Raw genomic sequence first — 14523 nt, forward strand, 5'->3', positions numbered from 1 at the left:
GGTTAAAAAAAGCTGCTATCTCCAGCCGGAGTAAACCTGGGAAAACACCAACCAATCCCTGCCATCAGGAGCCAAATGATGAAACCAATCAAATCCCGTCCTGCCGTTCTGCCCGCCTCCTGCAGAGCGTACATTTCATGTTTGTTTGTGTTTTTAAGTTTCACTATGAGAATGTTTTGGTGTTTTCTTACCGCTGACTGAGACATGAGTTGACATAGTGCAAAACACAAACCATGTGCTGAGGACCGCTTTTTGAATCAGTGCATGTGAGCGGGGGCGTCGTTCTGGAGGAGCTCTGAGGGGAGTGGGGGAGGGGTTAGACGGAGTCCTGAGGACATGCTACATTCAAACTCATGCTAGTTTTCTGTGACTACCAACCCTAGTTTTAAGTGTTACAATGTTACAATGTCATTGAGCAGACGCTTTTATCCAAAGCGACGTACATACGAGAACAAGAACAACACAAGCAAAGATCTAGACAAGATGAAACAAGATCAGTAAGAGGAACAAAGTGCTTTAAGTCAATTTTGGTGCAGGTACTGCCAAGCAGTGTAAAGGCAGTGCACAAAAGTAAATAAGGATTTTTTTTTTCTTTTAAATAAGGAACATCTACAATGAAGCAACCAAACCATTTAGGACCTTCCATTATCATCATCAACAATTAACATCACCACAATAATGACCAAAGTACCAAGTGCTGGGTCCCTCAAGAACTGAACACAGATTCCCAGAGTAGAGCAGGACAGTGTGAGTCAACTGTAGCTGGAAGACATGATCTGCCACTGGGGACAACAGTGGAGAACAGTCTAGCTAAGTGCATAGTGCTTCTTAAAGAGCTGGGTCTTTAGCTGTCTTTTGAAAGTAGAGAGGGACTCTGCAGATCAAATGGAGTTAGACAATTCATTCCACCATTTAGGGACAACAGAAGAGAAGATTTGAGCTAGTGATTTTGAGGCCTTGTGTGCTGGAAGCACTAGGCGCTTTTCAGAGGCTGAGCGTAGCGGGCGAGAAGGGCAGTAGACCTGGATGAGGGGTTCCAGGTAAACTGGAGCGGTTTTGGTGACTGCTTTGTAAGTCATGATTAGAGTTTTGTATCTGATGCGAGCTGCAACTGGAAGCCAGTGTAGCGAAATGAGCAGGGGAGTGACATGAGCTGTCTTAGGCTGGTTGAAGACCAGACGTGCTGCTGCGGTGGCAATGTGGGCCCACATTTTATACTTCAGCTGGGTTCTTCTTTAGGTCAGACTTAAATTACCGGTTAATTGTCGGGGGCTGAACTTAATGAAACACTGGTGATGGTAGTTGCCTATTGGATAACCTTAATGACGTACTGCCTCTCCCTGCCTGTTTATCTTCATGCTTAGGTCATGGGGGGCATTAGGGGCCATGTGGTAGGTTATGTAACATATCAGTAGAGCATAGATATTGAAATAAAGGCATCATGAAATAGGATTCTTCACTTCACTGAGTGCACATCCTTCTCATTAGAGCACAAGCACCCTGTGTTTATTTGGAACATGCTGTTTTATTCCTGTGAAGCACTTCATAATGAGATTTTAGAAGAGTGCTGGTCACCCTAAATACAAATCAAGATACTGTTTACAACTGAATTAAAAAAAACTTTTTTTTTGGAATGAATGAAACAAAACAAGCATTAACTTTAGAGACAAAGGCAATCCTGGATACTGTACACACTGTATGCATTGCAATTTGTGTACCCATGATGAGTCACATCCACCCACACAGCACTTTATTCATCACTTCAGTAGCTTCACCATGTTTGCCTCTGTCCCCCCCTTGAATTAGTTGCTTGAATAAACCCATGGTCATTGGCCCGGCTGACCTGTGAGCATTTACTTGTCCATTATTGCAATTTATCCGTCCCTGAGACGGCTGCAGAGGCTGTCCTTTGACCGGTCTTTTCTGCTGTTGACATACGGAAATTGTTTGTGGATGACCCAGCTGTGAATTGCCGTTGAATATGCATTGTTTCTGCAAACAGAGGCTCTTAATTTGCCTATACGTGTAGCATTGAGAGGCCTTCACATGTCTGTCAAACGATCCTGTTTGGCCTTATATGGGTAGACACACAGCTTTTATGTCAGATTTCCTCCCAACTTTTTGTGTTCAAACAGAGAATGGACAGGTAACACAATCAGATCACCTCAAACAGCCCAAGTTTGGAGAGATGAAAGATGTAGGTGATCCCATCATCCGTCTAGCCGACCAACCCTTGCACTGACTTTCCTTCGTAGCCTTCCATGTACACATCTCAAATCTTTACATCAGCTGTAACACATCACAACAAGTTTGGAAATGAAAGCCTGTGCGTTGGTTTTCCATTTTCCTGTCTGGTGAAAATTGGATGTGTCATCAAAGTCAACCAGCTCAGTGACTAATGTGTTAATATGACACTGTCTCCACTTTGACACTGACAATTTATTTTGTCCCTGTCCCTGAATTGCCCCGTTCTCTTCCTCACTCTCTTTGCAATAATGTGATAAACACTGACAAGTATCAACCCTTTACACAGAGGTTACATTTGGATCTATAGTTTGTTCCTCTAGCTGTTTAAAATGGTTACCGTATACACCACTTAATGAGTGTTTCATAAAAAACATGGCTTTACAATGAAAAGGAGGATTCATCCAAAAATCTCTGTGCAATGTTGTTACAACCCAGCTCATGAGGGGAAAGGGAAGTATCATAAACCCAGATGTTAAGGGTAAACAAAGTTATTTATTACAAAAGAAGTAGGCAAATTGAGCATGTGACAAAAATGAGGGAACTGAAAAAGGACCAGTGAGTGCTGCCCAAAGGAATAAAATAGTAAAACCAAAAGAGGACTCTAACCCATAGCCATGGTTATCTGCCTTTTCGAAATTAAAGGTGACATATTATGCAAAATCTACTTTTTAATGGTTCTCTACCTGAAATATGTGTCCCTGGCATGTCTACAAACCCCCCGAAAATGACAAAAATCCATTCTGCCCCTGTTCTGATTTCTCCACCTTTCTGTAAATGTGTGTGAAACCAGCCGTTTCAGTTTTCAGTGTTTTTGTTACGTAACAACAATATCCGGTCTGTCACGGAGTCAGAGCTCGGAGCTTGTTCAGCCCATAGACTGTATAAAATACAACTCAACCCCTCCTCCGTTTTTCATTACCTGCACAAATGTGTGCTAACAAGGAGCTTAGGAGGGAGGCATGCTAGTTGTAGGCTGTCTTAATAAACACAAAGGTCGGTTTTACTCCCCACGTCTGCAGATTTGAAGATCTAGTGGATGATTTTTATTTATCATGACAAAGTGCTAGAGCTAGTTAGCATAGCCACATAGCTACATGTTCGTAGCTGCAGCTGTGTACCAAGACACACGTCGACATACTGACAAATAAAACAACAAGAAACACTAAATCTGTGACCAATCCTTCAGAAAAGGTCCTGCTGCCTTTCTGGTAGAGGTTGGTTTTACTCCCCACGTCTGCAGATTTGAAGATCTAGTGGATGACTTTTATTTATCATGGATAAGTGCTAGCGCTAGTTGGCATAGCCACATAGCTACATGTTCGTAGCTGCAGCTGTGTACCAAGACACACGTCGACATACTGACAAATAAAACAACAAGAAACACTAAATCTGTGACCAATCCTTCAGAAAGGTCCTGCTGCCTTTCTGGTAGAGGTTGGTTTTACTCCCCACGTCTGCAGATTTGAAGATCTAGTGGATGATTTTTATTTTTCATGGATAAGTGCTAGCGCTAGTTGGCATAGCCACATAGCTACATGTTTGTAGCTGTACCAGGACACACGTCTACATACTGATAAATAAAACAACAAGAAACACTAAATCTGTGACCAATGGTTCAGAAAGGTCCTGCTACAGGCGCCTCTCCATCAGGATCAGATTCTGGATCAGATTCAGAGGGTTGAAGTAACGTGATCTCTGAGCAGCCGTGTATATTCAGCCAACATGTAAACATTAGATCAATGTGCTGGAGAGCCGAGGCACATCCACTTCCTGAGGGGGCGTGGTCAGAGAGAAAACAGACCGTTCTGATGGTCTGTCAGACCTCTTAGAACAATATATTTTGATGAAAAAAGCGTGATATGTCACTTTTAAACAAAACAATAACCTACCTAGCTTACCTGTAAAACCAAACAACATACGTGCGTTCACCCTAGTGAAACTAACAAAGAAAATCTTGAAATGTATGGGTAACCGAAAGCTAAACCCTGGCCCCGGTCAGGTCTAGTGCCTCTGTACAAGAATAAACACGTTTCACTCTACCAATTCTAACAAACAATTCTAACACGCTAATGATTCTAACAGACTAACAACTCTAACAACATAGAAGGCACGGAGCAAGTGTCTGATCTTCTCCCCGTCCGTCCAACTGGCCTGCACTTTAATCTTTCTGTCTTTCTGTCTTTCTGTCTTTCTTTATTTAACCAGGTTAGAGACTCATTGAGATTTAAAACCTCTTTTTCAAGAGTGACCTGGCCAAGACGGCAGCACAAAATAGGTTACAACACACAAGCACACAAAACAACACAAATAGAATACGGTCACAGTTTCACATGATTACACAGTGCAATCACAAGATCCAATGGAGCTTGTTTCTCTGTCTTTTATGAGTGACTTGAATTCCCCCAGAGTTACAAGATGTGTCAAGTTCAAGTCCTTCTGCACATCATTCCAGGTAAACGGGGCTGAAAATTTAAAAGCCTTTTTGCCCAGTTCAGAGGGCTCTCTGTCGATTGGCGGGCAGGTTCCGCTCGTTTATCAATCACCTTGCGGCTTGCAGGACCTGGGGGAGGAGCGCACTTACACACACATGCACACGCACACACACATTCAGAGACACTACCACAGATTCATTCATAAAACGCACTTGGCCCGTCACAAATGTTAGCTCTAGAGACAAACGCCCCAACAAAGTGCTGAGGTTAAACACCCATGACACTTTCCTTTCACCAACATCAATCTTGGGACCCAGTCTGGTTAACCTTGTCTGGTAATGATAATAATTTTGTTTATAAAGCACTTTTCAAAACAAATTACAAAGCACATTACAAGCAATTACAAAGGCAGTAGGCAGCAATTAAGACCATATTATTATCCAACAGAACAGAAGTATTAAAACAAGCATCAGAGCTATGAAGCATCAAATCAATAAAAAGCACGTCTAAAATAGTGAGTTTTTAGAAGTGACTTAAAAGACGACAGCTTCCTGGATATCCCCTGGCAGGGGATTCCACAGCCTAGGGGCCCGAACAGAAAAAGATCCATTGCCTTTGTTTTTTTGTTTTGAGCGTGGAATAGTTAGTAATGACTTACTGGATGATCTGAGGTTACATGAAGGTTTAATAGGGGGTCAGGAGGTCAGCAATGTATTCTGGAGCTTTAAAAGTTAACACCATCATTTTAAAATCAATTTTAAAATGGACTGGGAGCCAGTGAAGTGATGATATGAGCAATGATAGAGCCTCGAGAGTCAGGGCCAACTTTTTGGGGTTTCTGGTACAGCCAGCAATTCTTGATCTCGGACTTTGTTGCTCTGCAATAACATTGTTTACAGTCAGGCTGACAACTTGAGAAACGAGAATAGGGTTGGCAGGGTTCCCACGCGTCCTTGAAAACCTGGAAAACAGTTGACCAGTTTTCCAGTACTGGAAAACACCTGGAAAATGGGAGAAAAAGTAAAATGTCCTGGAAAATCACAGATTGTCCTGGAAAATTATTCCAACATGACTGCGTGCGACCTGACAAAGTTAAAAAAAAAACATCCCCATTCAACATTTGTGGCCATTTTTGACATTCAGATCTATTTAGGTCAATTTATGCTCTGATCGTCTGATTATTATTATTATTATTTATTTCAGTAAGGCAGCTTCCAGAGTCCTTTGCTGGCTCTTTTTTTTTTACTTAGCTAATTTAATATTTTTTGAGAGAAGAGAAAGCTGAGATAAGAGTTGCCCATCATTGTAACTTGGTTGCACTAATAAAGTGAAGTGCTGTACATCTGTGGTTGCATTGTTCTATAATTAATTTGCCATAATTTTTAAGCATGTAAGAGATGATTTCATGGATAGCCATAGACTGCACGTCTTTCAATGTAGACTTCCACTGAGAGGAACATATTAGACTATTTAGGAACTAAATTAGGAACTAAATTTAGACTGTCATACCAGCTTGATCATCACTGAAAATGTCCTGGAAATGTCCTGGAAAATGATCTCTGGAAAAGAGTGGAAACCCTGGGTTGGTGTTGAGAGACAAAAAAAAAGATGGAATTATTCCCTCTTTAAAGAGCTAGTGTTGGATGAATTGAATAGAAATATGAACACTTCTCATATCAAAGTCTAGTTCTGCACAGACAGAGACAACATTTATATGCACAATCCGTATATGGAGAGATAGAAAACAGACCTGCATCAACCAAACTCGTGGCCACTGTTTCTTTAGGTCAGCATCCCAATTAACAGACAACATGAAAGTAAGTTCCCCTGTGGCTTGATTAATCCAGACTAGACCTCCTATATGGGGCAATGCATGTTTCAAGGCAGGGAGAGCAGATGGAGGTTTTAAAATCTGGGCAGATAAAGGTGTACAGAAGGTAGAAGACCTTTATAAGGATGGCCACCTTCTTACATTTGATCAATTATGTCAAACATATGACATTCCAAAGAAGCATTTCTTTAAATATTTACAAGTAAAACATTTTATAATGTCAAAACATGAACATATTGTATCTCAACCGCTATTATCTTGTTTGGAGAATCTTACACTCCAAAATCTAGAGGGGAGAGGTCAAATTTCTTTATTTTATACAGCTCTTGTAGCACATGATAAGGAAACCACCACTGATAGGCTGGATGCGTGGAGATCTGACCTCCAGGAGGATATACATGAGGCGGATTGGGAAACGGCATGTTTAAAGGCTCAAAAACAATCAATTAATACAAGGATGAAACTCCTACAATATAAATGGTTGATGAGAACTTATATTACCCAAGTCAAATTGAATCGTTGGTCACCCAACATCCCAGATACCTGTAGTAAATGTTTGGAAGGACAGGGTACTCCGTTTCACTGTGTCTGGGACTGTCCAAAACTACAGAATTACTGGAAGTCAGTCGTACAAACTTTATCTAAGATCGCTGGAGTGAGTGGGCCTTTTCAAGCAAGGATGTGTGTGTGTTGGGTATACACCCAGAGAACTGCACGTTTACCTCAAGACAACTAAAACTCATCGACTTTGGACTCCTGCAGGCCAGGAGGTTGATATCTTTATACTGGAGGAAAGTTGATGTGCCCTCAATGCATATGTGGGTGAAGGAGATGGCATCATGCATTGTATTGGAACGACTTACTTATATTGTCAGGGGAAAGGGGGGAGATTTTCAAGAAATTTGGTCACCTTTAATTGAGTTTCTCAGACGTTCAGAGTGAATTGATTAAAAAGTGGTGCTGTGTTGTGTATATCTTATTTTATTTAATTACTGTTGTTTATTTTTTTGCCCTGCTTTTTATTTATTTTTTTTTTATTTATTTTATTATTCATTTATTATTCTATTGTATTTTACTCATTTTCATTTATTTATTTGGAGGGATTATGTTGTTGGTATAATGTGTATTGTATGTCAATTGTACCATTAGTATTTGTCTTGTCATAAAACAATAAATATATTGTTGAAAAAAAAAATCCAGACTAGACCTAGCAGTCTGGTGTAAAAATTTCAATGGGTCATTTGGGGATGTTGCTGGATTTCTTAAAGGGTTTCATTTGTGTGTTCTTGATATCTAAATTCAACGTAGTGATATACATACATGTGGCATTTTTGTCATCCTTATTCCCAAAGATCTGGCTCAAGTTAGTCACCTTCCAATTTTTGTTGCAGACAAAATTTTCCTTGACTTATAAAGAGAAAGATTGCTATCAAAAGAGCTGCTTTTTACCAGGCCTTGTAATTCTAATCAGCTGCCATTGTTCCAATATAACTCAAAACATACATTGTGTATTCATGCTTCCCATCCCAGACCTCCTGCCTCCATGCCTTTGGAGATAGACGTGATTTTTTATTTTAGCAGAATTGGTGCAAACCTGAAGAGAGTTTCCATGTTCTGATTTTCTTCTCCTTTCTTTCCAACAGCCATGTATTACGGGTACTACATGCTCCCTGATGGGACATTCTGCTTAGCTCCACCTCCCCCTGGGATAGAAGCCACCTCCTATTATAACACTATGCCCTCAGCTGTTACAGCGACCCCGGCATCTTCTGCTGCTTTGCCTAATGTAGGAGCTGCGTCTGCATCCACCCCACCTGAAAGTGTAGCAACGGCACCAGCAGCTACTGCCCCTGCTCAGGTCAGCAGCCCTGCTGCTCCTGCTGTGGTAGTAGAAAGCAGGTAAGAAGTAATTGACATTCCCGTTTAAGGTTTGTTTACTAAGTTTTTGTTGCAGGTATCTTGAATTCTTAGAACTTGTCAACAAAAATGCATTCCTACGAACCTTTGAATGAAAAGAAATTGACGAAGCAGTTTTAAAGAGAGCCTTTATAAGACTGACATTGATTTGTACTTAGATTTGTCACAGTTTCATTTACTAAAAACTGTAATTAGTGGTATTTGCTTTAAGAGAGTGGTTTGAGTAATCAGTCTCTTAAATGAAAGCTGTAATTTGATCGAGCATTCTGACCAAGAAGTAGGAAAAAAGCACAACAAAGCATTTCTCTCACCGCCCTCTATTTCTCCCCACAACAGCCTGAAAGCCGAACCTCAAGCTTCCGCACCAGCAGCCATCATTCCCCCACCGCCAGACATCCAGCCAGTCATAGACAAGCTGGCCGAGTATGTCGCTAGGAACGGGCTTAAGTTTGAGGCCAGTGTCCGTGCCAAGAATGATCCACGGTAAGTGTTCTCACAAGAAATAAATCCATTGCCCCTGTCAGGGCTTGGTTTAAGGAACTCTTATCAGTAAATTTTCCCTCCAGATACTGCTGAGCCTCTCTTCATCATCCTCTGGCTCATCTTTTATGAGTGCTCACCTTTCATCTCATACAGTTTGTCCTCCTCTCTCTGCCTGGTATAGATTCGACTTTCTGCAGTCTTGGCATCAATACAACACCTATTACGAGTTTAAGAAGAATTACTTCATGAACAAGGGAGGAAAAGGATTTCCAGAGGTATTGTACTCATATATACTTTGTCTGTGTCTGTGTGTGTGTGCTGTCCTTGTGCAGAAGAATCTCAGAGCTGCCCTGCAGCTTTGTGCTCTAGTTAACATATCCAACTGCCACATTGCAATTTGGCAAAGGTACTCACAGTTCCCTGTTAATGAATGCTAACATATAGGGTGACACTACAGCCATATACTGAAGACAGCTGCAAGTGAACCATTAAAAGCTCCTTTATGAAACCCTGAATAGGTTCATAAAGTTTTGCCACCTGCCATAGGATAAACACTGTAGCTGTTATGTACACTGATGAAGGGTACTTTTACAGGCTGGTTTGGATCTAAGGATTTAAACGTGATTAGGAATTTATTGTTCAGGCAAAGGAAGAAAAAACGTCACCATAACCATCCAAACAAATTTCAATTTTCATATTCTATTAAAAGCTCTACTTAAACATGTTTTTTAGAGCGGTCATGTATTTGCAAAATATGCAGGGGAAATGCGAAAAAAAGGTGTATGGAGAGTAGGGCTGTCTAAATTGCTCCAAAATGACGTTTGAATATTCGCTCTAAAAAACCCCCATAGGTTCGAACCATTCGAATATCTATATTTGCACATTATGTCAATCACAGGTGGACAAACTAATACAAGGAGACATAACTACTTGTGTATGTATTTTTATTTAAGATATAACATGCCTAAAACATACCTACACATTACAAAACAAGTAAATGACCTAATGGTCTTTACCGTAACACTTTGAAGACCTCTCACTCGCTCGCCCCCCATCCCCTCTCTGTGCGCAATGCGCTGAGTGAGTGCTGAACAGTCTTTGGTGCTGAAAAAGACTTGTGCGAGCAATTAAAGCTCCCGACTCTTGTCCCTAATAGAGGCAGGCTTTATTCAGTGATTGAAGCAAATATTATTAAAGGTGACATATCACACTTTTTTCATCAATATATATTGGTCTAAGAGGTCCCCAACCCTCTGAATCTGATCCAGAATCTGATCCTGATGGAGAGGCGCCTGTAGCAGGACCTTTCTGAAGGATTGGTCACAGATTTAGTGTTTCTTGTTGTTTAATTTATCAGTATGTCGACGTGTGTCTTGGTACACAGCTACGAGCATGTAGCTATGTGGCTATGCTAACTAGTGCTAGCACTTATCCATGATAAATAAAAGTCATCCACTAGATCTTCAAATCTGCAGACGTGGGGAGTAAAACCGACCTCTGCCAGAAAGGCAGCAGGACCTTTCTGAAGGATTGGTCACAGATTTAGTGTTTCTTGTTGTTTCATTTGTCAGTATGTCGACGTGTGTCTTGGTACACAGCTACAGCTATGAACATGTAGCTATGTGGCTATGCTAATTAGCGCTAGCACTTATCCATGATAAATAAAAATCATCCACTAGATCTTCAAATCTGCAGACGTGGGGAGTAAAACTGACCTTTGTGTTTATTAAGACAGCCTACAACTAGCATGCCTTCCTCCTAAGCTCCTTGTTAGCACACATGTGTGCAGGGAATGAAAAACGGAGGAGGGGTTGAGTTGTGTTTTATACAGTCTATGGGCTGAACAAGCTCCGAGCTCTGACTCCGTGACAGACCGGATATTGTTGTGACGTAACAAAAACACTGAAGTCTGAAACGGCTGGTTTCACACACATTTACAGAAAGGTGGAGAAATCAGAACAGGGGCAGAATGGATTTTTTTCATTCTCGGGGGGTTTGTAGACATGCCAGGGACACATATTTCAGGTAGAGAACCATTAAAAAGTCAATTTTGCATGATATGTCACCTTTAACATTAATTGAAGTTAAAGTTAAATATGAAAAAGTAGTCCACTTACATTCTTGGTGCTAGTATGAAAAAAAAGAGGAAAAACTGCATTTTATCCCAGTGTCACTGATTGTCGGGCTCTTTTAGTCCACTGTCAATGTAGGGTCTTAGGCCTGACAGGTTATTTGCCAAAAACACTAGACAGTCAGTGTGAAGAGGCCTGATCTCTTTTTAATCACTATATTCCCAGCGGAGGAAAAGATGCGTTCAGAGCGCACTGAGGATCTGGGGACGGAAGGATTTCTCTCTGCCGTCTGCTTCACGCTGTGCATGTGTGACTCCTGTGACCTGTCCCTGACCCGTCATGCAGTGCGCCCACTCGCAAAGCAGCCGCTGATGTGTTTTTTCCCACAATCAAATATTAATTTTCACAATCGAATCTCCGTTTTTTTTAAATATTCGAATATATATTCAAATTTAGAATATTCGTTGACAGCCCTAATGGAGAGCAAAAGCAGGCAAAACACATTGCTGCCATGTGTTCTGCTGTGTGGACCTTCTGGGAGGTAACATGACGGCTGCCAAAAGTGCAGCCAACAATCAGTGCGGTATCCTGAAAGCCAATCAGCGTTCAGATTTCCTGACAACCCGAAATGCTTCAGAAATAAATGGTCAGACCGCCATTTAACAAACAAGCGTTTTGAAAGTTGTTTCCTTTGTCTTTTGAGGTTTGCCTCGACAAAGCTTGTATTTGTCCTTTTATTTAGTGCATGATCTTATCAAAGCACACTTAAGACCTGTTCATCGCACATAAATCACAATTTCTTTTAGGGGTTGCTGAAGCAAGCCAGAGTGAACTCCCTTGTAACTCACTATTAACAGTGAAACTGAGACTTGCAGGCAACAGATAAAGCAGCACTACTCCAGAGGATGTCATAAACCAAGGAATGACAACGCTCCCCTTGAAGACATCCGGAGGGGTTAATTGTCCTTTGCTTTTGATCTTACCACAATTTTTTCCCAAGTTGCTAATTGGACTGTTAACAAGGCAGCACATGATAAAGTCTTTACTGGAAGTTGTTTATTGCTATCTTCTCTTTACACTGGATTGCTTGTACAATTGGCTTTTATTCCTAGTGGCATATATCATCCTCAGAAGATAGCCGATTAGCTTGCCACCCATAGAACTAGTCTTTAAAAAATATTGTAGTAAGTACATTATTTATTTCCATCAATATAATGCTCCAGCCATTATTTCTCCACTCTCTTATCTTAATTTCATTGCTCGCTAGATGCACAGTATGCAGAGATAACAGTTCAGAGATGCTCACGTTAATACTTCACTTTAGGAGGTGACCTTCACACTTAGCAGGAACACGCTCCTCTCATTTGTCTCCTGTCATCAGCCTCACCTCTCCACACCTGTATGCAGTTCTGTTTAATAGAATTACAGCCGAGGTTTAGATATGGGGAAAAGGTGGTCTAAGCATTCACTGCACTTACAGTCAACCTTGAAATTAGCTGCCTTTTGGTGCTGATAAGGTAGGACCTGCCATGCTAAAATTAGAGGTCTACTCATCCCAATGTTGCAATGACGGAGGCAAGTGACACATAGAACAAGGAGGAGTTTAATTGGCAGGGTAGGCTGACTCAGTGTTCTTACTAGGAACCAGGATACACAAAAAACATTGCCCTATTCTTAGTAGTCATCCAGCCAACCGTCCAATGAAGTGAGTTAGTTATTTTCTATACAGTCTTTATTATTTTAGGAATTGTACACACTCAAGGATGAGTATTATTAAAGAGGAAGTAGTTCACTGCAGGGCTATACAACCCTAAATATGAAAGCAGAGTGATTGGTTCCCTGATTATTTGCAGACTTCTCATCTATTGTTCCCATTTTTCAGCCTTTCCAGTGCTGCAAGGCCTCCACAGCAGCTCCCTATCACTGTTTGTACTCTAGCATTGGACCTTAAATCCAATTGTGGTGTATCAAGACCTCAATAAGGCATCACCCTCAATTAGCAGCAGTGCCAACAGACATGTAGCACTCTCACTTGGTCTACTTGCTGGCCCAGCTCCCCAGCAGCACATGTCTTATAAGCTGTATGGCTTATTGTTTAAGATGTGATAAGGTAAGATTGTATTGATCCCCAGAGGGAGTCTTGGGTTGTTTACCACTAACTGCTCCCTGAGTTTTGGCAAGGGATTTGTGTACCCTGGGTTAGATTCCCATTTTCTTTTAAGAACCTGAAGGTGCCCTTGAATTTCTGAACGCTCTTCAGTATTTTGGGCTGAGGTAATTTTCTGATTTACCCTCAATACTTGAAAATGGTGCTCAGTAAGTTGTTGTTTTCTCCCTCCTTCAGTTTGAATTCAGCTCCAGTGAAGAAAACCATCTGTTCATTTTAAACTTTCAATGATTATAATAGACTGCACTAAGCTTTTGGTGAGTCTAGAAAGTTGCCCAAGATGGCCAGCTTGTCCAACTAAATCCTCTTTAGAAAAACTTGGATCAGAGAGAAAGATAAATTTAAAGGGCCTATTTTTTGTGTAATTTATCCATCTATTAAATCAGTAAAAACAGTTTGAGCTCAATTTTTGTTGCCTCAGACATGGCCCCTCTGCCACTTCTCTGTTATAAATTAATGATCCTCCTCCAGAACTTTTAAACTAATATAACAATGATTTATGACTGACAGTAATTCTAATGACATGTTGGCATTATCTACTATTTTATAATGCCATATTTTTCCTTGTATTACTGAAATGGTATTAAAATGACTATGGGTTCTAGGGGTGGGAATTTGGGGTGACTCATGGTTTGATTTATTTCGAATGTAGGGGAGAACAGGGTTGGTTGTCACACTTTTTACTGTTTTGATGATTTCTCATCATCAAAACATCTTTCAATAGTCATTCCTACATTACATTGAAGCTTAAGATGTTGGCTTGAAATGTGTATCCCTCTCATTTTCCAATAAAGAGGCAAATTAACTATCAAAGACACTCTGACACATTCTGACAACCAACCCCATCATAGGGATGATTGTCACACACTATGGGGTTGGTTGTCACCATAGACTGTAAATAAAAATGGACAGTGTTGCTCCGCCTCTTCCCATTGTAAAAACACAGACTGATCATTCCACATTTGTTTATTTCGTTACAGCAAAATAGCAAACAGCAAATGAAGAAAACTGTTCATCTGTAGTATCAATGGTTCTGAGTGAGTGTAATATGTAGTGTGTGTAAATGATGTCAAAAAGGTGGGAGAGGAGATGTCCTCTCACATGCAGAGCCAGCCAGAGTCAGAGAGATGGATAGATAGATAGATAGATAGATAGATAGATAGATAGATGGATGGATGGATGGATGGATGGATAGATGGATAGATGGATAGATGGATAGATGGATGGATAGATGGATAGATAGATAAATAGATGGATGGATGGATGGATGGATGGATGGATGGATGGATGGATGGATGGATAGATAGATAGATAGATAGATAGATAGATAGATAGATAGATAGATAGATAGATAGATAGATAGATAGATAGATA

At 40.7% G+C, this 14523-nt stretch overlaps 1 protein-coding gene across 3 annotated transcripts in view; it reads left to right on the forward strand.

The window, feature by feature from the left end:
- Positions 1-14523, forward strand: part of sfswap (splicing factor SWAP) — a 132207-nt gene that overhangs the window by 35567 nt on the left and 82117 nt on the right. For all 3 annotated transcript variants that reach the window (XM_034709750.1, XM_034709748.1, XM_034709749.1), the window contains exons 8-10: positions 8154-8409; positions 8764-8910; positions 9092-9185. In XM_034709750.1, the coding sequence (XP_034565641.1) occupies positions 8154-8409; positions 8764-8910; positions 9092-9185 (497 nt within the window). The remainder of the gene's footprint in view (positions 1-8153; positions 8410-8763; positions 8911-9091; positions 9186-14523) is intronic.

Source organism: Notolabrus celidotus, chromosome 19, assembly GCF_009762535.1.
Source record: "Notolabrus celidotus isolate fNotCel1 chromosome 19, fNotCel1.pri, whole genome shotgun sequence".
Classification (NCBI taxonomy): Eukaryota; Metazoa; Chordata; class Actinopteri; order Labriformes; family Labridae; genus Notolabrus; species Notolabrus celidotus.